The sequence below is a fragment of the Tribolium castaneum genome, chromosome 2 (assembly GCF_031307605.1).
Source record: "Tribolium castaneum strain GA2 chromosome 2, icTriCast1.1, whole genome shotgun sequence".
In the NCBI taxonomy this organism is placed as follows: Eukaryota; Metazoa; Arthropoda; class Insecta; order Coleoptera; family Tenebrionidae; genus Tribolium; species Tribolium castaneum.
Genome location: NC_087395.1, coordinates 24,856,610 through 24,880,313, shown reverse-complemented (window position 1 = coordinate 24,880,313; position 23,704 = coordinate 24,856,610). Strand labels below are relative to the sequence as shown.

At 34.4% G+C, this 23,704-nt stretch overlaps 3 protein-coding genes across 4 annotated transcripts in view; 1 reads left to right on the top strand and 2 right to left on the bottom strand.

Moving 5' to 3' along the window:
- Nucleotides 1-20,637, bottom strand: part of Frl (Formin-like) — a 47,199-nt gene extending 26,562 nt beyond the window's left edge. Inside the window, exons 1-8 of the mRNA XM_015983784.2 lie at nt 20,316-20,637; nt 15,405-15,488; nt 12,098-12,184; nt 11,955-12,034; nt 11,593-11,908; nt 8,457-8,705; nt 8,144-8,404; nt 4,412-5,416 (exon numbers count right to left, since the gene is read on the bottom strand). Of these exons, the coding sequence (XP_015839270.1) occupies nt 4,412-5,416; nt 8,144-8,404; nt 8,457-8,705; nt 11,593-11,908; nt 11,955-12,034; nt 12,098-12,184; nt 15,405-15,488; nt 20,316-20,492 (2,259 nt within the window). The 5' untranslated portion in view covers nt 20,493-20,637. The remainder of the gene's footprint in view (nt 1-4,411; nt 5,417-8,143; nt 8,405-8,456; nt 8,706-11,592; nt 11,909-11,954; nt 12,035-12,097; nt 12,185-15,404; nt 15,489-20,315) is intronic.
- A 116-nt stretch (nt 20,638-20,753) lies between these two features.
- On the bottom strand, nt 20,754-21,466 carry LOC100141847 (uncharacterized protein). The gene is made up of 2 exons (XM_001815596.4): nt 21,045-21,466; nt 20,754-20,993 (listed from the first exon to the last, which is right to left on the bottom strand). Exons 1-2 carry the CDS (start codon nt 21,342-21,344, stop codon nt 20,853-20,855), a joined length of 441 nt encoding a protein of 146 aa, XP_001815648.1. The 5' UTR covers nt 21,345-21,466; the 3' UTR covers nt 20,754-20,852.
- A 604-nt stretch (nt 21,467-22,070) lies between these two features.
- Nucleotides 22,071-23,697, top strand: LOC664168 (enolase). 2 transcript variants are annotated; one of them, XM_008200113.3, is made up of 3 exons: nt 22,071-22,189; nt 22,243-22,431; nt 22,479-23,697. In XM_008200113.3, the coding sequence occupies exons 2-3, from the start codon at nt 22,308-22,310 to the stop codon at nt 23,654-23,656; spliced, it is 1,302 nt and encodes a 433-aa protein (XP_008198335.1). In that variant the 5' UTR covers nt 22,071-22,189; nt 22,243-22,307; the 3' UTR covers nt 23,657-23,697. The 2 variants fall into 2 exon arrangements, with proteins under 2 accessions (XP_008198335.1, XP_008198334.1); XM_008200112.3 differs by having other exon boundaries at nt 22,240-22,431.
- The last annotated feature ends 7 nt before the right edge of the window (nt 23,698-23,704 follow it).

Genomic DNA, 23,704 nt, shown 5'->3' with positions numbered 1-23,704 from the left:
ATGCCAATCGATTCCCCGGATCATTTTGCATAGGTATGGATCAAAACAGTTCCACTTTTTAGAATAGTTTAGCCGTAAATGAGAAAATAAAAAAAATTAAAAAAAAGTTAACACCCCCCCCTTAAAATCGGTCAATTTTTAAAGTGTCTCAAAATCAAATAAAACCTATTCTATCTTATAGATTTTGATGTGCTCTTTACGATGGAACAAACCGTTTTCTTCTAGCTCTTTTAGTTTGGCCGTAATCGGCGTTTGAAAATTGAAAAATTTTTTGCGAGATATCGCCTTGAGTTCTATGCCATTTTGTAGAGTTTTTTATTCCGGTTGTCCTCCATTTTTCCGTTTCTCGATATCTTCAATAGTTTCGCCGTAATTGGCGATTGAAAATTGAAAAAAAGTGAAAATGTAAACCTTTTTTTGTGTTTTTCTCGGAAACTAAAAGACTTAGAGCAACGAGCAAAAATCCATCTGATAGCGCTTAATTTTCTCTATTTTTTCGACCAAACTCGGAGCCGCTCCGGGCAACGGTTCCGGCTACAGAGGCGATCAAAGTTTTGCACTAAAAAAATTCATAAAAAAAAAACTAAAAGTCGTAGAGCATTGCGGTTTGTTCCATTGAATTCTACGGCTCATTCTACATATTATATCAATTTTTCACAAGAATTAAAAATTTAAAATTTTTTGCCTACATTTAGGGTAGCCATTTGTCATAGTGAAAAATTTTATTCATTAAAAAAATTCATAACTCAAAAACTAAAAGTCGTAGAGCAATGCGGTTTGTTCCATTGAATTCAGCGGTTCATTTTACATATTATATCAACTTTTCACGAGATTTAAAATTTTCAATTTTTTTGCTCAAATTTCCTGAGTAATAAATACACTTACCTTCAAAGAAGTGAAAAAAAAAATTTTTTTAAACTAACTCCAACAAATTTTTATGGACTTCTACATGTCTTAACAACCCTCTAAAGTTGTTAAAAGTCCACAAAAAATACAAATGATGGATTTTTTGATGTTTGATTTTTTCAATTTTCGTCGTAGTTTTTGTCGGTTTTGGGTACCCGGAACATTTCTCGAGCAATAGCTCCGGAACTATTAGAGATAACCCCACGAAGTGTATTATCGTTGGAAAGCTCTTTAAATTATCTATTTTTTTCAAAAAAGATCATTGTTCTCAGACTAATAGTTTTCGAGCAAATCGCTGCTAAATGCAAAAATTGGTAAAATTTAAAAAAATTCATAACTAAAAAACTATTGGGAATTTGGCAATTTTCTCGATGCCAATCGATTCCCCGGATCATTTTGCATAGGTATGGATCAAAACAGTTCCACTTTTTAGAATAGTTTAGCCGTAAATGAGAAAATAAAAAAAATTAAAAAAAAGTTAACACCCCCCCCTTAAAATCGGTCAATTTTTAAAGTGTCTCAAAATCAAATAAAACCTATTCTATCTTATAGATTTTGATGTGCTCTTTACGATGGAACAAACCGTTTTCTTCTAGCTCTTTTAGTTTGGCCGTAATCGGCGTTTGAAAATTGAAAAATTTTTTGCGAGATATCGCCTTGAGTTCTATGCCATTTTGTAGAGTTTTTTATTCCGGTTATCCTCCATTTTTCCGTTTCTCGATATCTTCAATAGTTTCGCCGTAATTGGCGATTGAAAATTGAAAAAAAGTGAAAATGTAAACCTTTTTTTGCGTTTTTCTCGGAAACTAAAAGACTTAGAGCAACGAGCAAAAATCCATCTGATAGCGCTTAATTTTCTCTATTTTTTCGACCAAACCCGGAGCCGCTCCGGGCAACGGTTCCGGCTACAGAGGCGATCAAAGCTTTGCACTAAAAAAATTCATAAAAAAAAAAACTAAAAGTCGTAGAGCATTGCGGTTTGTTCCATTGAATTCTACGGCTCATTTTACATATTATATCAATTTTTCACAAGAATTAAAAATTTAAAATTTTTTGCCTAAATTTAGGGTAGCCATTTGTCATAGTGAAAAATTTTATTCATTAAAAAAATTCATAACTCAAAAACTAAAAGTCGTAGAGCAATGCGGTTTGTTCCATTGAATTCAGCGGTTCATTTTACATATTATATCAATTTTTCATAAGAATTAAAAATTTAAAATTTTTTGCCTAAATTTAGGGTAGCCATTTGTCATAGTGAAAAATTTTATTCATTAAAAAAATCCATAACTCAAAAACTAAAAGTCGTAGAGCATTGCGGTTTGTTCCATTGAATTCAGCGGTTCATTTTACATATTATATCAATTTTTCACAAGAATTAAAAATTTAAAATTTTTTGCCTAAATTTAGGGTAGCCATTTGTCATAGTGAAAAATTTTATTCATTAAAAAAATTCATAACTCAAAAACTAAAAGTCGTAGAGCAATGCGGTTTGTTCCATTGAATTCAGCGGATCATTTTACATATTATATCAATTTTTCACAAGAATTAAAAATTTAAAATTTTTTGCCTAAATTTAGAGTAGCCATTTGTCATAGTGAAAAATTTTATTCATTAAAAAAATTCATAATTCAAAAACTAAAAGTCGTAGAGCAATGCGGTTTGTTCCATTGAATTCAGCGGTTCATTTTACATATTATATCAACTTTTCACGAGATTTAAAATTTTCAATTTTTTTGCTCAAATTTCCTGAGTAATAAATACACTTACCTTCAAAGAAGTGAAAAAAAAAAATTTTTTTAAACTAACTCCAACAAATTTTTATGGACTTCTACATGTCTTAACAACCCTCTAAAGTTGTTAAAAGTCCACAAAAAATACAAATGATGGATTTTTTGATGTTTGATTTTTTCAATTTTCGTCGTAGTTTTTGTCGGTTTTGGGTACCCGGAACATTTCTCGAGCAATAGCTCCGGAACTATTAGAGATAACCCCACGAAGTGTATTATCGTTGGAAAGCTCTTTAAATTATCTATTTTTTTCAAAAAAGATCATTGTTCTCAGACTAATAGTTTTCGAGCAAATTGCTGCTAAATGCAAAAATTGGTAAAATTTAAAAAAATTCATAACTAAAAAACTATTGGGAATTTGGCAATTTTCTCGATGCCAATCGATTCCCCGGATCATTTTGCATAGGTATGGATCAAAACAGTTCCACTTTTTAGAATAGTTTAGCCGTAAATGAGAAAATAAAAAAAATTAAAAAAAAGTTAACACCCCCCCCTTAAAATCGGTCAATTTTTAAAGTGTCTCAAAATCAAATAAAACCTATTCTATCTTATAGATTTTGATGTGCTCTTTACGATGGAACAAACCGTTTTCTTCTAGCTCTTTTAGTTTGGCCGTAATCGGCGTTTGAAAATTGAAAATTTTTTTGCGAGATATCGCCTTGAGTTCTATGCCATTTTGTAGAGTTTTTTATTCCGGTTATCCTCCATTTTTCCGTTTCTCGATATCTTCAATAGTTTCGCCGTAATTGGCGATTGAAAATTGAAAAAAAGTGAAAATGTAAACCTTTTTTTGCGTTTTTCTCGGAAACTAAAAGACTTAGAGCAACGAGCAAAAATCCATCTGATAGCGCTTAATTTTCTCTATTTTTTCGACCAAACCCGGAGCCGCTCCGGGCAACGGTTCCGGCTACAGAGGCGATCAAAGTTTTGCACTAAAAAAATTCATTAAAAAAAAACTAAAAGTCGTAGAGCATTGCGGTTTGTTCCATTGAATTCTACGGCTCATTTTACATATTATATCAATTTTTCACAAGAATTAAAAATTTAAAATTTTTTGCCTAAATTTAGGGTAGCCATTTGTCATAGTGAAAAATTTTATTCATTAAAAAAATTCATAACTCAAAAACTAAAAGTCGTAGAGCAATGCGGTTTGTTCCGTTGAATTCAGCGGTTCATTTTACATATTATATCAACTTTTCACGAGATTTAAAATTTTCAATTTTTTTGCTCAAATTTCCTGAGTAATAAATACACTTACCTTCAAAGAAGTGAAAAAAAAATTTTTTTTAAACTAACTCCAACAAATTTTTATGGACTTCTACATGTCTTAACAACCCTCTAAAGTTGTTAAAAGTCCACAAAAAATACAAATGATGGATTTTTTGATGTTTGATTTTTTCAATTTTCGTCGTAGTTTTTGTCGGTTTTGGGTACCCGGAACATTTACTTAGCAATAACTCCGGAACTATTAGAGATAACCCCATGAAGTGTATTATCGTTGGAATGCTCTTTAAATTATCTATCTTTTTAAAAAAAGATCATTGTTCTCCGACTAATAGTTTTGGAGAAAATTGCATTTTTGACATGATTTATATTATCTTTTTTATTAATGTGTTATTAACATCTTTAATAAAAATTCAGTAATTTTCATTAATTGGTAAAATTCTAACTCAACCAACATTTACATAATAAAAAAGTACAAAACATGAAAAACTTACCGGCGTTATCAAGTGCAGATTGTCGTAAAAATTGCCTATGTAACTCATAATCGACAACTTGGCCGAAATTCGCTCGACCTTGGTCAACTGTAGCAAAAACTTGTCCTCTTCAGTCAACAAATTGACGTTTTTCTTATCATTGACATACTCCCGATAGGCTTTTGTTTCCTGCTCGGTCGGCACCATCCTTTGCAACAATTCGACATTTTCGAGACTCAATTGTTTCAAATCGAGTAAATTGATCGCATTTATCACTTTCTCAGGCGACATTTCCAATTTTCGCCTCGAAATTGCGATATTTCTCAGTCTGGTGTGCTCCAAAAGTGTGACATTTTCCGGCTTTTTGAACCTTTTGCTCGGGAACGTCGAAAGCCCATCAAGCTCACTAGTGCCATTCGCCAACAAGCCGGCATTTCCAATCTTGAATCGCTCCTCAAAGTCGTTAAAATCGATGAATCCGTGCAGCTTATCATCGTCCAATTCGTTAAAAATCGTCCCTCTGACTTGATTCGGCTTCAGTGCGATCCAATTGATGGTTGGCAGTTTGTATTTGGTTTGTACTTTGCGTTTGATGGTCATGGCGCCATCTGGCGCTTGCATGAAGCCGGCGGGCGGCGGCGGCACGGGCGCGGAAGGCACTCTGGACGGCGGCGGCGGCGGGCACGGCGGCGGCGGCGGCGCGGCCGGGGGCGGTATCACAGGCGAGGCGGGCACAGGCGAGGTGGTCGAATCGGGCGGCGTCAGGTCGGAAATACCGGCAACTGAGGCCGACTTCGGGACTGTTTTTTCGAGTTCGGCGATTTTTGATTCGAACATCGATTGGCGATTTTTCGATTCTTGTTCGTGGTGTTGGACAACGCGACGTAAAGTGTTGACCTCTTCGTCGGCGTGGCGTTTGAATTCGGCGAGTTCGTCGCGTTCTTGGCGCAGTTGGGCCAGGTCGGTTTTCAAGTGGGCGATCTCTTCGAGGGCTTGGTGTTCGATGTCTTGGATTTTTTCGTGGAGCTGATTGGGGAAAATTAACACGCTGATTGATCAAGGGAGAAAAACGCTTGGTTTTTTCGGATTGTTTTTATATTTTTGCAGACGTTCAGAAAAGTTTTAGCAAAGTCAGGCCTGAAGTTTTCTATTTTTAGCAAAATTTTGCTACCAGAAACGAACCAAGCACAAATAATTTCATCTTCGATCCAAGTTTATGACAAACTAAGTTTTTGGTTACTTCGTACAATGCCGTTCTCACATTTGATAGAACATTGTTTTTATTTCATTGATAAACATCTCGAAAATCAACATTTTGTGATGTCTTAATTTATTTTCTGATACTTTTTGTTTAATGTAGGTAACTTTTCTTTTCATTTGTCTTTTTTTTATCTTATTATTATGAATGTGACGTACCAAAATGTATTCATCCTTGGCTGATAATAAATTTATTTGACTTGGATTTACTCAAACACTAAAAACAGAAATACAATAATATTTTTCCGTTTATTTTCGATGAAATAAGCAAAAAAAAATCCATTTTTGACCTAATAATTAGTTGTTTTCCAGTCCAGATTCAGTGAAATTTAGTGAAAAAAAGAAAAAAAAATATTTTATTCAGCTCAAAATACTCAAAAAAAAAATTTTTTTTAATTTGGCTTAGTATAAATGTTCGAAAAAGACAAACGTTAAATTCGTTTCTGAACTAATTTTGTCGTTTTTCAGGCCATTTCAGACAAATCTCTACAAAAACTGAATTTTTTTACTCTTTCGTAAATTACTGAAGAAGGGTGAACAAAAAAACGCCCTACAACAATCGAAGAAAGCAGAAATAACTTCATTTTCGATCTAGTTTTGACCATTTTAGAGAAATCTCTTAGAAAATAAAATTATTGGCAACTTAAACGTCCCAAAAAAAGGAAAATTAGTAATATCTCGGCTTATTTTTAACAAAATTTTGTAAAATAATTGCGTTATTGAATTAAAAACGTACTAGAACGCAGACAAATGCAAAAATAATATCACTCCCTACTTAATTTATAGTGACTTTTTGTCTCAAAAATGTCATAACAAGCCGGAAAAGTGAGAAAACACACAATTTTCATTTTTTTATAACGCAAAATTTTGAGAAATAATGACATTTACAGTGGGAAAAACATGGAAATTGGGAAACTGCCGAAACAAGCCAAAAAAAAATCGTTATTTTTACACTAATTTAATGGTTTTTGGCTCAGATATGTAACTGAGATTTTAACTAAAAAAAGTGCTTACAAGTATTTTCGCTAAATAAATGTCCGAAAAGTTCAAAAATAAACAAAAAGTTCCACAAAAAAACTGGGTTTTTGGCTCACAACAATTAAAAAATGGAAAAGTAAAAGCAGATTTTAACTCAAAAAAGTGCTAAAATGCTCAAAAAATACCTTTTTCTGCCTATTTTCTGTCTATATTTATGGTAAATTCGCAAAATAATTTCGTTCGTTTCTGAAAAAATGTCCGAAAAGTGCCAAAGTATGCAAACATTTTGACATAATTTTTGAAATAATTACGTTTCTGGGAATAAAAACGTTACAAAACATTTAAAAAAATTAACAATTATTTCATTTATGTTCACTTTTGTGGTTTCAAGCTTATTTTCTCTCATATTTTGCAAAACAAGTGCGTTTTTGGTTGAAAAACGAACTAAAACGCTCAACAAAGGCCAAAACAATTTCATTCTAAAACTAATTTAACGATTTTTCAGACTGTTTTTGAAAAAAATCCTTCAAAAAAACTGAGTTCTAGGCCCAAGAAAAAAGCAAAACACCATTTTCGCCCTAATTTGCCTTTTTTGACGTAATTTCGCTAAATACTTACGTTCCTCTCGACAAAACGTCCAAAAAAAATCAGAAAATTTTTTATTTTTGACCTAACTTAATGATTTTTTTGGCCTAAAATTCACCAAAATCTCGCAAAACACGCTTCAACACTCGACAAACGCGAAAATAACACATAGTAAGGTTTATTTTTGACGAATTTTTATGCTTTTGGACCAACCAAATTGGCGAAATAACTTAATTTAGTTGATGATTCTTCGGACTGTTTTTGTGAAAACTCGCATAAATTTGACCAAATGTGGGGATTTTCCGCCTACTTTTGATAAAATTCTAATATATAATTGCGTGAAGAACTGAAAACTAGGTACAAATAATTTCAATCTTGGACAGTAGTGGAGATATTTCGAAAAAATGTTTTTCGCTCATAAATCCGCTTAAAACGGGAAAACAAAACACCAGTTTTGCCACAATTTCATGTTCTCTGATTATTTTTGACCAAATTTCGCTAAACAATTAAGTCCGTAGAACTCTCAAATTATGGCATGTTTAAGAAAAACTGAATTATTAACTTAAAAACGTACTTAAATAGGCAAATATAACACCGTTTTCAGTCAAAGTCGATCAATTTTGTGTTTATTTTCGAAGAAATTATTACGTTTTTGACTGAAAAAACGCCACAAAAGGCTAGAAAAAGCCAAAAATAATTTAATTTTTGATCCGAAATATTTGCGTTTTCGGCTAGTTTTGCCATAACTGCGGTTTGAATATCGAAGAACTAATTTTGAAATCTTGTTTTTTTTTACACTGATTACGTTAAAATGTGGTTTCGATTCCTGATAGTTTCATATTTATCGCCTTTAACTTTAAAATCGTTTTAGGGAAAAAATTCAAAAGCAAAAAAAATTGTGTTTTTTTTAATCAAAAAAAAAATCCCACTCACTTGCGCCAGCTCGTCCTCCATCTCGGCCACCTTCTCCAAGGCCGCCGTCTTGGTCTCGCTATCCTCCATGAGCGCCGCCACATCGAACACGTTGTCCAAATAGGCCGAGATCTGCACTTGCAACTCCTCACTTTCCGTAAACCTCAACTTCTCCAAATAGCTGTCCAGCCCCAGCGCCGTGAACTCATACTGCAGATGGACCCTAAAGTTCATATCCTCCACCGAATGCACAATAATGTTCACAAACTGCATGCACGCAACCTGAAACAATTCCCGTCACGTCAACCACCCAAACCCTCACACACAGACCGACCATAAACTCGATGTGGAAGACATCGTAATTGAGAAAATAATCCATCAACGTCTGGAAGCGGTGCTCCTCATGACACACCTCTTTGAAATTATCAAACGCGGAGAGAATTATCTCGTGCCCGCCTTTGACCAGGCAAATCGCCGCCAAAAGCTCCAGCACCAGCGCCTTCGTGCGCAAACTCTTGTGGATCAAGCTGAGCGAAATGCAGTTGATGGCCTCACGGTGCTGGATCACCATATTGAACCCATACTGAAATTTTTTAACTGAGTATTGGACCACCAATTCTGACGTCGTATCTACGTTTTTTGTCAAAATTTTAACAAAGAAAAACGCGTAGTGAAATTTGACGTGTGTGGGATTCCTACATAATTACTTAGCAAGAAAGTCGTATTTCAAAAAATTTTATTATAATTGAGAAACCTAACAGAGAACGCAAATTTTGTTAAATGATGCATTATAATCTTATGATGATAAACGACGTTCAGCTAAGCTAAAAATAAAGTCAGATTTTTTAAGCAACTTTTTTATATATATTTTTTAATTTGTTTTCCTTGTTTCTCTTTTGTTTCCTAGGATTTCCTCGAATTTAATTTATTGCCAAATTTTCATCATTAGACATTAATTGTTAATTTCTTCATTTTTTTTATTTGTTTAATGCTGAACTGTCGTTTCCGCCTACTAAAGTCAAAAACTATGATCTGAAGCATCAAAAAATTATTTAAAAATTCAAACAAAATTTTTGGAAAAATTTGGCCCAAAAATTAAATTAAATATATCTATTTTGTTAAGTATTCATTATTATTATATTATGATTTTAGTGTTATTATTATTATATTTTACGCAATAATGAGTTTTTGCTGAATAAACGCGTAAAAAAGGTCATTTTCGACCAAATTTGGTGATTTTTTCGTTCAAGTTTAATTAAAAAAAAAAGGAAAAAAACTTAATTTTTTGTCTAAAAACGTGTTTAAATCCTCAGAACTTGCTAAAATAATGTTATTTTTGACATAATTCTGTGATTTATTGGCTTAATTTTTAAAAAATTATGCACAATAATTGAGGTTTTTGCTGAAAAAACGCTTAGAAAAGGTAAATTTTTGATCATTTTCGATCAAATTTGGTGATTTTTTTGGCTCTAGTTTAATGAAAACTGGAAAAAACACTTGATTTTTTATCTAAAAACGTGTTTAAATCCTCAGACCTTGCAAAAATATTGTCATTTTTGACATAATTCTGTGATTTATTGGCTTACTTTTTAAGAAATTTTGCACAATAATTGAGGTTTTTGCTGAAAAAACGCTTAGAAAAGGTAAATTTTTGGTCATTTTCGACCAAATTTGCTGTTTTTTTTTGTTCTAGTTTAATAAAAACTGGAAAAAACACTTGATTTTTGGTCTAAAAGCGTGTTTAAATCCTCAGAACTCGCAAAAATATTGTCATTTTTGACATAATTCTGTGATTTATTAGCTTACTTTTTAAGATATCTTTGCGCAATAATTCAGTTTTTGCTGAAAAAACGCTTAGAACAGGTAAATTTTTGGTCATTTTCGACCAAATTTGCTGATTTTTTCGTTCTAGTTTAATAAAAATTTTTGGTCTAAAAACGTTTAAATCCTCAGAACTTGCAAAAATAATGTAATTTTTGATATAATTCTGTGATTTACTGGGTTATGTTTTTTTAATTTTGCGCAATAATTGAGTTTTTGCTGAAAAAACGTTTGGAAAAGGTAAATTTTTGGTCATATTCGACCAAATTTGCTGATTTTTATCGTTCTAGTTTAATAAAAACTGGAAAAAACACTTGATTTTTGGTCTAAAAGCGTGTTTAAATCCTCAGAACTCGCAAAAATATTGTCATTTTTGACATAATTCTGTGATTTATTAGCTTACTTTTTAAGAAATCTTTGCGCAATAATTCAGTTTTTGCTGAAAAAACGCTTAGAACAGGTAAATTTTTGGTCATTTTCGACCAAATTTGCTGATTTTTTCGTTCTAGTTTAATAAAAATTTTTGGTCTAAAAACGTTTAAATCCTCAGAACTTGCAAAAATAATGTAATTTTTGATATAATTCTGTGATTTACTGGGTTATTTTTTTTTAATTTTGCGCAATAATTGAGTTTTTGCTGAAAAAACACTTGGAAAAGGTAAATTTTTGGTCATATTCGACCAAATTTGCTGATATTTTCGTTCTAGTTTAATAAAAACTAGAAAAAAACACTCGATTTTTGGTGTAAAAACATGTTTAAATCCTCAGAACTTGCAAAAATAGTGTCATATTTGAGATAATCCTGCGATTTATTGGCTTAATTTTTTAAAAACTCGCGCAATAATTGAGTTTTTACTGAATAAATTGTTAGAAACTGTAAATTTTTGGTCATATTCGACCAAATTTGTTGATTTTTTTGTTCTAGTTTAATAAAAACTGAAAAAAAAAAACACTTGATTCTTTATTTAAAAACGTGTTTAAATCCTCAGATCTGTCATTTTTGACATAATTCTATAATTTATTGCTTATTTTTTAAGAAATCGGGCGCAATAATCAACTTTTTGCTGAATAAACGCTTAAAAAAAGTAAATTTTTGGTCATTTTCGACTGAATTTGGTGATTTTTTCGATCTAATTTAATAAAAACTGGAAAACACACTTGATTTTTGGTCTAAAAACGTGTTTAAATCTTCAGAACTTGCAAAAAAATGAACTTTGACCAAAAAATAAGTAAAAGTTTAATAATTGTTTAATAAAAAATTAGCTATATCCATAATTATTAGCGACCCAGTATTTATAAGCTTTGGTTGTTCATTTATATTACTTTTTCGTCTTCGTTATTTATTTTGTTAATACCTAGCATTCAATTGTCCAATTATCTTTACCACTTTTTTGTTAAGTAACTTCAAGAAATTTTTTATTTGAATTGTCGTATATCGAAAAACAGCGCTCTAGAAAAGTCAATATCATTTTTGCAAATAAATCGTTCATTAAAGTTTAAAAAAATAAAAATGCGACAGAAAATTTAAGAGACATGAAATTACTCAAAAAATATTTAAATAAATAATTTATAAATTTAATATTTAATTTAATAATAAAGAAATATTTAAAAGTAGTTACGACGTTTGGCAAACCAAGATCGGACCCAACCTTATTGTTCATAATGGCCCTCATGCACATGATGCAGACGTGTATGTCGTCCTTGGACTCCCCCATGTTCAGCTTGGCGACGTGCTTGGAGCGCCGTTTGACGCTCGAGCTGTCCGGGATGTCCAAGGGGGCGCGAATGTATCCGTTCTGGACGCTGGGGGCGGGCGGCGGCTGGCCGGGGCCCAGCCGCTCCTCGGAGGCGGTCCTGGACTCGGCGATGCGCTGCTCGTGCCGCATCATGCCCAGCCTAAAGCTCAAATAGTCGATCAGGACGTCCAAGCCGTTGTTCTCCTCGTTTAAAAATTCTCGCACCCATCTACAAAACACTAATTAGATCGGGTTAAAATGGGGGTGTGACGGACTCGATGTGGTTCGTCCGCAGGGATATCTCCAGGTCACGCAGGACTTGAGTCGAAGTCGACTCGCCGACCATTTTTCGCTTCTGCAAACGGCTTAATTAGGGGGTGGCCTGCCCTTAATTAAGGGGGTGATGACCCGGACTTACCCTGTGGCTGCGGGAGGCCTTGGGGTCGAGGTACGTCCGGAGTTTGTTTAAGTAGAAGGAGGGAGGGTCTTTAGCGTGCACCATTTCCTATAAAAATAATTTTGTTGGGATTAAAAAAGACAAGGTCAGAGTAATTGAACTTTGACCCGGCGACAATGTGAAAAATGGCACGCACGAATGCATGGATTGGTTTTCAAGGACTTGCATTGCAACGGAAGAAAAAATTTCGATTGGTTTCGTACGGAAACGGAAGTTGGGTTTCACGAAACGAATACAAAAGTGTGTTTGGGGTTTATCAGCGTTGCGTAAGCGTAACTGGAATGACTAATAATAATATCATCTTTAATTATAATCGTAAGGTCGTGAACTGAGTGTGTTTCATTGGAAAAAAATGTTTCATGTCTAAATAAAGTGTTGCCATGATGACGGCTCTATTGTAAGAGCTGGGGAAATGATTCGGCTGGATAATCGTAATTACTTTATTAGAATTTTATGAAATTTATCGGTTAGTAAGCGTATTGTTCGATGATTTTTATTTTTAGCTCGGAAAATAATTCGAAACGAGGCTTTTTCCACTTTTAACAATTTTTTTTAAACATTAAATTTTTCAGAATTGCTTGCGGAACGGTTACGTTTTCATTCATAAAATGTGACGTGATAATAGGAAAAAATTGCAACATGAATTGAAGACTAGAGGGGAAAAAAGGAATGCCATAATTTCCTTCATTTGATAAAGAAAAAAAAAATAGGAATTTGTTCAAGTTGTCAAGCTGCTAAAAACAATAAATACAATAGAAAAATTGAACTAAAAACCTTGTTTCTCTCAGACATACCTGGTTTTTTCCCTATCCTTTGCAATTAAACTTGGATTTTTTTATGGGTTCTGCTACTCATTTTATTTACGAAATAACAATAAAAAACTATTCCAATTTATTTTTTTAACAATGACCTTAATTTTTTCTAAACTCAAAAAATTACAAACTGCAGTTGTTACACTGCGTATTTCTGTTTCTCATTTATACAGAAACGATCCCAAGGATTTTTTTACTTTTGAGAGGAAACCTATTATTTTCAGTACTTCCAAACATTTTAACTTTACTTATGGGTACTCCACGGATTCATATTTTTTCTTTGGAAGAGCTGAGAAAGCCAATAACTGAAATAGGAACTACATAATTCCACTTTTAGGTAATCAACTAATCAAATTCTTTTATGAATTTTTTTATCAGTAAGTAATCTCTTAATGGCTTTTATCTCAGTAAATACATACTTAAAACGAGAACTCTTCCACTTTTAATAAATTATTTCTACTATAAATATTATAATTAGTGGTAAAAATCGTATACTTTTACACACAAATAGCAATTTTTTCCTTTCAGAACGTAAAATTTGTTGCGGAAACAAACTACAACACAACATCAGTTGTAGTTTTTTATCACAGGTCCTGATACTCATTTACATAGGTAACAAAATGATTGCAACAATTTTTTTTTGTATATTTCAACACTCAATGAAAACTTATGACAACAATAACAGCGATTTTTTTTTACTTTAAACTATCACACTTTCCAAAAGTTTTCACTTTCTTTACTCTACAGTTTCAATGAATTTTCGTAATTATATTTCAACAATGACTTGTATTTCCAAGAACTGGGGAAGAGAATAATTCGGAACTAACTCCATTCATCATGATTTTATGAACTCTATCGGTTAGTAATCGTTTAATGGCTTTTGTAACTTGACAAAATACTTTTATCTCGACAAATAGATACTTCAAAACGAGAATTGTTCCACTTTTAACAAGTTATTTCAATTGTTTTTATGTCAACAACATAAAAATACTATTATCTAGTGGTAGAAATTGTAGATTTTTACAACCAAACAGCAATTTTTTTCCGTTTGAAACATTAGAATACGGAAAAAAATCATAAAATTTGTTATCAGAAAAGAAACAAACCGCACAATTTCCATGCTCATAAAAATTAATTTTATTATTAACCAAACGCAGAAAAAATTTTTTTCCTCAACTACAAAAGGACCGAAATAATTTCAGATTTTTTTTTCAATATTTGAACATGGAATGAAAACTTCATGTTCTGAACCCAAAAAAAATACTCAACAATAACTTTTGTAAGAACAGAGAAAAAATTATTCGTTTTTTGGGACCTCATTTTTTGTACCTCTAATCACGGATGTTTTTTACCTTTTTTCTTCTTTTCTCTTTTCACATAAAAATTTTCCTTTTACTTACGCCACCCGACATTGAGCTTCTTACACAAAATACTTAGAACCAATTTGGGAAAAGTAAAAAAAATGACATGATAATAATTTTTTATTCAAAAAAAAAAACACGAAATAGCATTTTCAGTCATAAAATTTGTTGTGATAACAGAAGGAATAATCCAATTTCTTCCATCCCACGTATATATTTTTAAAACTACACAAGCTCTCATTTTTACAAATAGTGCATCAAACACCGTAAAAAACGTTTTATCAACAACATGTAGAAAAAATCGTGTGTGCAACTCTTGAGAAACACAAAATTTTTAGACAGTTTAGGTAAAATAAAAACAAATCATTGTAATAATCATATTTGCGCATATTTATAATACAGTGCTTTCCAATTAGTCATAGAATATTTCCTTCCGAGAAAATGACAAACGAGGTAAACGTATGTTTCACCCAAAATAATTTAAAGCAGTACTTTTTAGCGTGCATTTTCCTTATTATTACACGGAGGAATCATCGTTTTATCGCGCATTAGCAACTTAAACACGACATTAAACACGAATAATATTTTATTTGCTCAACAAGGCCGGTACACAAACATTTTATTGGGCCAAGTTGCATTAGAAGTACAGTCACCGATACGGAAAAATAAAGAAAAACATTCCGGCGATAAGATAGTTAAACAAATTGGCAACTATTTGCCCGAAAAGGGCAGAAACGCCCGTGCATTGCACATTAATGTTTGGTAAAACTCCCATAAAAATTCCGATAATAATCTCTTATCATTTTCGACCGGATGTTGGTCGCCGCCACTCGGAAATCAATCCGAGGAAATAAAACAATTTAGCTAAATAATTAAACTGTGCATCTACAGTCGGTCCCTTATCTCCTTCAGACCAAACAAACACAAATGTTTACCATATGCATCGCGACTCCTAGTTTTTTATTAGAGGACAGTGGCCCTAAGACGGGACGTTACATCAATGAAAAAACACGCCTCACTGTATTGTCGCAGTTATTCATTCAAGTTTATGATTGAGGCGCTTTTTGTATGCAGACACGCACTCGTGGCCATTACCTGATCGCAGATGATGTCCCATTTCTTCTCCGAATCGTAGTTTTTCAGCAGTTTGGCTTTATCGGGCGGCAAGTCCATGGAGGCCTGCAACAAAGTTCAGCTTAATTATTCCGACAAGCATAAATTTTCATACATTAAATTAACACGCATAATCATAGCAACAAAAGAGTGTTTATTTTTGTACGATGGCATTAAAACCTTGACATGGAATTATGGCGATGAAGCGGATTTCGCTACTGTGTCATAAATAAAAGTGAGGAGCTGGTTTGATTGGATTATTAATTATTCGAGAGGTTTTAAACCGGTCGGTTTTGTTCTAGCGATGGCAGAAAATTGTTGTATTGATCTTTAATTGCCACGATTAAAGTTTCAACTGCTTCGGGGAAAACCAGCCGAGCAATATTGCAAGGAGAACAAGGACCTGAGTTTTTTCAAAAATTAATATACTCAGTGTCGCAAAATTGCAACACCGGGAATAGGAATTTTTTGATGAAACTTGGCACAAATTTTAGACAATTGGCAGGTGTTATATGATTAAAATTTGAACATTCTTAATCAAGTGGTAGAGTTTTTAAGACTTGTGTTGTTCTTCCAATTTTTTGCTTTTGTGACAATTTTTTGAAGTATTTTTTTAATTGGGTTAGTTTTAAGTGTTACGAAAACGATAATATGCCTAAAGTACGACAAAAAAAATACAAACAATTAAACAAACTTTAAAGAAGCACAACTTTAAGGAAACGAATAGGTGTTTTTTTATTTAGAAAAATCGCTATTTATTTGAAGAGTACAAGTTCCATTATGCCATGTTATCAGTCATTGATTAGAGAAGGTTCCGGACAAAGCAGAAGAGAAAGCATACTTAAAAAAAATAATAGAAGTCCAAAACGGTTATCTTGGGATTATGGCAATAATTCACGTACAAAAAAAAATTTCTGACCAATTGTTGAGTTCAAAGGTCGTCGTACATCACTTCTGACTGTTTACCATCGAATTAGGTCATTTGGACTGCTTTTTGTTGGACTTCCTAGGTATGGGAGGTATGAGCAAAAACAGCTTAAACCTGACACACCAAAACTTTTATTTGGAGAGACAACGTGTTTCGACCACAAAGTGGTCATCCTCAGGTGAGACTGTACACTGTATTGACCACATTATGGTCGAAACGCGTTGTATTTCGGAATAAAGGTTTGATGGGTCTGGCTTACATATGCGTTTTTTCCCATTTCTCCCATACCAAGAAAAACCAAAAAAAACCAGTCCAAATGTCCAATTTCGATGGTCCAAAGTGATAAAAAACGACCTTTAAACCCACCCATTGGGCAAAAATTTATCTTGTAATTAAATTATAGCCATACTCCCAAGACGACTATTTTGGACTTCATTTATTTTTTTTAAGGTATGCTTTCTCTTTCGCGCTGTCCTGAGCCTTCTCCAGTCTATGACTGATAATAATAATATTTCGATTTCTATTTAAACGCCTAGCGATTTCTGTAAATGAAAAACCCTATTTGTAGTCCAAAAATCATGCCTCTTTCAAAACTGCTTAAATTGTTAGTAATTTTGGTGTTGTCGTCTCCAGGCCTAAATGTGCTTGTAGAACATTTAAACCTAAACGAATTTAGAAAAAAAAACACATAAAAAATAGTCAGAAAAGCAAAAAATTGCTGGTAAAAGAACTTAAATGTTAGAAACTCCCTTACCACTTGATTAAAATCGATCAAATTTTAGTCATTTCTTATTCGCTAATAGTCAAGTCAAAAAATTGTAATTCCTTCTTGGTGTTGCAATTTTTACGTATGTATGTCAATTTTTTCAGAATTTTTCATAAATTGTGTCGTTATCAAACCGATATGACTCCCCCTCTAATCCAGGCTAGTCAACCTGTTAAAAAATTAATCGTCCAATGGGATTACCGCTCGTTATTGATTTTATGTCATTGTAGCATAAAATTTTCTCGTTCGAAGAATATTGTAGTGTAATTGAATTATTCAAGAAACTTTATTAAAAAAATAAATAACAACTCGCGGCAAGATGCCAGATCCCAGCGCCTAACAATGAACCTTTCCATCGAAACGTATAATTTCATAATCTCGATGGAAGATAATCGAATAAATGAAAAGGGAAGTGCGATATTTTATCGTAATTTTCCGCCAGGTGCAACAAAACGCATTGATTTTTTCAATTGGTTTATTCATTTCTTATCAAATACAACAGCCGAGAAAAAAGTGCATTATTCGTATCAGATAGCTCTTATTTATGTACTCCGATGCAACATATGCGGTAATCTCCTCCTCTTTAAATATTCACAATCCTACGCTCCGGGTCGTGGGTAGTCATGCAACATTCACAATCTAGTTAGTAAAAAGAACAAAAAAAAACGATAATCCTGTAAAGAAACATTCACACCTGTTCTCGATTTCCAGACGCTCTTTCCGAAATTAACTTTTACTATCAGCGTAAAATCCGATTGGTTTAAGCCGGTTCGAGGCAAGGGGTGGGCGGATATAAAACGGCGAGACAGGGTGGGGCCCCGCCGAGCGCTTATTTTTCTCGAAACGGGGATAATTAATTCACGAAAACAATGGAAACAATTGGCTGTGTTTTTGCTTTCGAAAAATTGTTTAAAAAATACTTGTCCGCTGATTGGAGGGTTTTATTTTCAATGGCATTGACGTACGAGGAAGAGCGCCACAACTCAATTTCCGAAAATAATCATCCTCTATTTATACCCACATTATGGGTTTATTTCCAGCCGGAGGCCTTCCTCAATGTAATAACCCGTCGACGGCTGGAAGGAAACCGGCGAGGGTTGTCACAGACGAAACACCCTCTGTTTGTAATTTTCGCAGGTGTAATCGCATGTGAATCCCTCGGGATTAAAACTGCGTGAAATTTTCACGGTTTCGGCTCCGAGACGGATGTGACGGTGACAGGAAATGGGCTTGATAGGCCAGCGAAGTGCACCACAAGTGGCTAAATAATTTTTTCACTCCAATTAAATGTGTGGCCTAGTTGGACTAGAAGATTTATAACTTTCGAACAGATTCTTTTAACGTGTCTTTAATTAAGTTAATGGGCGATTTGAATAATTTCTTTGTTTGTTAATGTTTAGCCTTCTCGTGTGATTTTCTCACTTGATGATTTTAAGGTTGGCCTGGATTGTGGAAAAATGTTATTAAAGAAAAAAAATTCACGGATGATTTGGTAAAATTTATTGAAAGTTGGCAAGTTTTTGTTCTGGTTATTGACTCGAAAAAATACGCGGATGGTCATGGTCAAGTGAGCCGCGGGTTGTAGGCGAAAAATTGCGAAATAAAGGTTTTTGTCCACAAAATTATTTACAAAACAAAGCATATGCAGTGACATTGAAATTAAGTCAATGTAAATCATTAAAACCTATCAACTTTTGCATAATTCTAAATATTTTTGCAGTTAGGTTTACTATAAATTTTATCACAGAAAACATGTCAAACTTAAAAAAAATATTTTTCCCGGAAATGGTTTTTCACATCCATAATATTAATATTAATTCTCTACTCTTTAGGCCATTAATTTATTTTTTACTCAACTAGAAATATTTATTTTTGCTCCGGCCAAAGCATTTGAGACACCCTGTACAAGTCTACTAACAGCATATTTTTACTGACTCTCAAAAACTAATAATCATACAGAAATCAGCGTTTTCTGTTAGATACTTGTGATTTTTTTCAGACTGTTTCCCCAATTCTTTATAATTAATAAATATTAATTATAACAAATATAATTATTAATCATTAATAATATAAATAAAATAAAATTTATTAGGTACTTAACATAGAGAAGCTGAAAAATCATTTAAAACGAACGATACTTGAATACTGTTTTGTGCAAAAATTACGCAAAAAAATTGTGCCTCTGTTTGTCTAAAAATTGAAAAGAATCTATCTAATCTAGAATTTTTCAAAATTTTGACCCAAAACTGAGTTCTAACATGAGTAAATATAAGAACTTGCGTTTTCAAGCGTGCTATGGTTAAAGAAATTGTCATATTTTGACAAAGCATTGGCTACTATGTAGCGAATGGAATCGAGTCCATAACACAGAAGTGACACAAAATCACGAATGTGATAAAACTGCGATAAAAATTATCGAAGAACTCGCAGTTAGTTTGTTTTGAAACGTCAAAATCATACGTTATCGGAAAAACTGTCAATGCAAATGACACAACCTAGGACAATTTATGCAACTCGTCAATTGTTTCTGCAACAGGAAGTGTATTATGACACGAATTGTTGAGCAAGCCTTGACTCCAAAAATGACAGACGCCTACTAGATTCCGCATTTTCTCCGTCTTTGTGGCAGATATTCCCAAATGGGACGATGTTTGAATACAAAATTGGTGACTCATGGTGTTTTTTTATTTGGAATTTGTAAAATACCAACCCAAAAACCGTCAATTTCTCAACACCGCTGGTGGTCAATGGGTCGGTTTTTATCCATTTGATGGTCTAATAAATCTAGATTGCAACAATCTTTCAATAATGGAACAAAAGAGATACAACAGGCAATTGACCCATTTGTTTGGTGCCAACTTTTAATAATTAAATAAATTTATGGTACTTGTTGAGTCAGAGTTGCGCCTAACCTATGGTTTATGTAAAATTTGCGTAACAAAATTACAACTTTCGCATGAATCATCGCAAAAAAACGAAAGTTGTTAGTAAATAAAAGTAAAATTTGAGCAGTTATGTGTTTGCGTCTAGTGGGCAGATGTCGGCCCATGGTACCCTTTGGTACCGACCCATTCTTATCGTCGCGATGCGTTCGAAGCCGCATTCCTGCACCGTTTGAAAAAGCACCAACACATGTTTCCATCAGCGATGGTATAAACACTGATTATGGACGTGATTCATGCCATCGAAGGTTACGTACCAGCACTTTGGTGAATCTCCTCTCCAGTTCGTTGGGGTCGGGCATGGGCTGCTTCGACTTGGCCCTCATGGTGCTCTGGCGGATGCTCGCCTGTCTTCCGTGCAATTTCGACGAGATCACACTTTCCGGCCTTTCCAGCTCCGGGCAAGGCGCCTCCTTCGATACGCCCAAGCCCATGGTCGCAGAAAAAATACACTATGCGCCACCAAAAATCACGTTCTTTGCCGCATCACGCACGATCGCGTCACACAAACGCAACAGGTTTTCACACAACGCGCCGCAAACGTAAATCTCGCAAAACTAAACAAAGTTTTAGATTTTCCAAGAGAGATGTGCGCATGTTTGGGATGGAATTTTTACATTGGGATTCGGGCGCCATCTTGACACAAAAAACGGGATACTGGGCCGGTAATACAGGAATCTGTCGCTCAAAAACTATTTTCTTAACTGTGTTTTTAATAAAATATCAATTTTTTAAACCTACAATTAAAATTAATTAATTTGCACAATTTGTATTTTTTTTTGACGCTAAAATTGCTAAGTTTCCTGGGACCCTGATTGCGACGAATCGTCAAACTGCCCCTTTTCCTTCAATTTGGCCTCCAAGGAGGCCCAGGGGTCCTCCAGAAACGACGGATGTATGAATTTTAAGATATTAGGGCCCTCTTGGTCACTCTCCTGCAAACCCTTATTGAGCCCCAAAACCCCTCCAAAAAACACCAAACTTACCCTAAATGAGCCACTCTGGTTAAAACTGGAGTTTGAGCTATTGTAAGACCGGTTATAGCCCCCCGACCAACGCTGATACCTCCGATTATTTTGGGGGTATTGTCGGGGGCTCCCCCTGTGGAATTTCGACTGGGGGCTGCTGTAGTAAGCAGGTTTAAACTTGTTAGTGGGAGGAGACGCTTGGGGAGTGTCAGTAAAGGCCAAAAAGTCAGCCGTGTCCGATTGGTTTTGATATTCTTGATTTGAACTCGTGTTGAAATAAACGAACCCGGAACCGTTGGGGGTTGTTTGTTGATCCATTTTTTGCGATTTGTTGACTTATCTTCCGTGTTTTGATAAGTTTTTACAATTTTTTGTTTGTAAACACTGTGAGGTTATGTAATAGCGCATTCGCAAAAAAAGTTATCTGTCAATTGTGATTCCGTAAGCGCGTAAGCCCGAAAATTCTTTTAATATAATACGAGTTTTTAATGAAGCACATTTTTAAATCCTGTGTTGTGGGAAAAGGAGCCTATTATAAATATTGCGGTACATTTTAATTAAATACACAAGATGTTTTATACAAAATTTTACGCCGATTGTATGCCACCAGCAATACATATTCCATTTAAGAATTTTTTTACCTTACGAACCCTTTTTAAGATCCGACAGAAATTGGCAAATTTTTTGTAAGCTATAAAAAAACAATTTTGTCGTGTTAAGTTTATTTAAATTTATTGATTTCTAATTTTTTACAACAATCACTAACCAAGTTAATAACTAATTTGTCCAACAAAAATTACGTAAAGGTTTAAAATATAGCCAAGAATAAACGAAGAAAAGATGAAAAAAAAATCAAAAACGAGATTAATTTAAGAAAATTTATAAAAAATAAGCCAAAAAACATCCGAATAATTAATTCGAATAAAGTATTCAATAACTTAAAGAAAGTGTCTTTTTTTCTAAATGATTGTTTAAAACCTAAACCATTTAAGAAATTCAAAAATTGGATTATTTTCGTTTTTTTTAAGCATTTAAGCACTTGATTTCACTAGATCCACCATAAATTGGGACGAGTTTTTATTCATTTTTTCTAAATCAAGTCTCATCCGAAACTTGTAACCTTGTACGTCTTTCACCTTGTCATTCCATCAAATCAAAATTCTGTAAGAAATCTCTTTTTTCTCTTTAAAAACCCTTTCCCTTAATTCCGTAGCAGTGTCCTTGACCCTCTGGGCCCCAAATCCAAATTCCTGTAATGTAAATCTCCTTGACTCGAATAATATGCCCATAAAGAGCGTCGCAGCCCGCCAGATATTCGATTCTCGGGGAAACCCAACAGTGGAAGTAGACTTGATCACTGACTTGGGTTTGTTCCGAGCAGCTGTACCGTCCGGAGCCAGCACTGGTTTGTTTCCTTAAACCCTAATCCCACCCAGAGTAACACAAATTTAGGTGTGCACGAAGCTCTCGAATTGCGAGACAACGACAAAAAGAAATACCATGGAAAATCAGTGCAAAAAGCCATCGATAACATTAACATTATCATCGGTCCAGAACTGGTGAAATCACACTTGGAGGTAACGCAACAGACGGAAATCGACGAACTGATGATTAAACTTGACGGAACTGAAAACAAGTCAAAATTGGGGGCTAATGCCATTCTCGGAGTGTCTCTGGCTGTGGCGAAAGCTGGTGCAGCGAAAAGGGGGCTCCCTTTGTACAAACACATTGCCGATTTATGTGGGAATAAAAATATTATTCTCCCGGTTCCGGCCTTTAACGTGATAAATGGGGGCTCCCATGCTGGGAACAAACTTGCGATTCAAGAATTTATGATTCTGCCAACGGGGGCAACGTCTTTCAACGAAGCCATGAAGATGGGGTCGGAGGTCTATCACCACTTGAAGGAAATCATCAAGAAGAAGCACGGGATGAACGCTACTGCTGTTGGAGACGAGGGTGGTTTCTCCCCTAATCTTAAAAAAGCCGAGGACGCACTTAAACTAATAGTGCAAGCTATCAACAAAGCGGGTTACAAAGGACGGATCGAAATCGGTATGGACATTGCAGCCTCCGAGTTCTTCAAAAAAGGGAAATACGACTTGGACTTTAAGAACAAGAAATCAAACAAGGCCAAGTGGCTGACTGGTGACAAACTTCTCAAACTGTACAAAGGCTACGTGAAGAAATTCCCGATAGTGTCGATCGAGGACCCGTTCGACCAAGACGACTGGAAGTTTTGGCATTCGATCACTTCCTCCATGGACCGCCAAATCGTCGGTGATGATCTCACAGTGACCAACCCTAAACGAATTGAGACAGCGGTTGAGAAACAAGCCTGCAATTGTCTCCTCCTTAAGGTTAACCAAATCGGTTCGGTCACTGAAGCTCTAAGGGCCCATCAGTTGGCCAAAGCCAACGGTTGGGGGACTATGGTTTCGCACAGGTCTGGCGAGACTGAAGATACCTTCATTGCCGACTTAGTTGTGGGGCTTTCGACGGGGCAAATTAAGACAGGGGCCCCGTGTAGGTCGGAACGGTTGGCCAAGTATAACCAGATTTTGAGGATTGAGGAGGAGTTGGGGGAAAATGCCAAGTATGCAGGGAGTTCGTTTCACAAGCCGTTGTAATAAAGTTTCAGACAAATAAAGCTTTTATTTTTTATCACAAATCGAGTT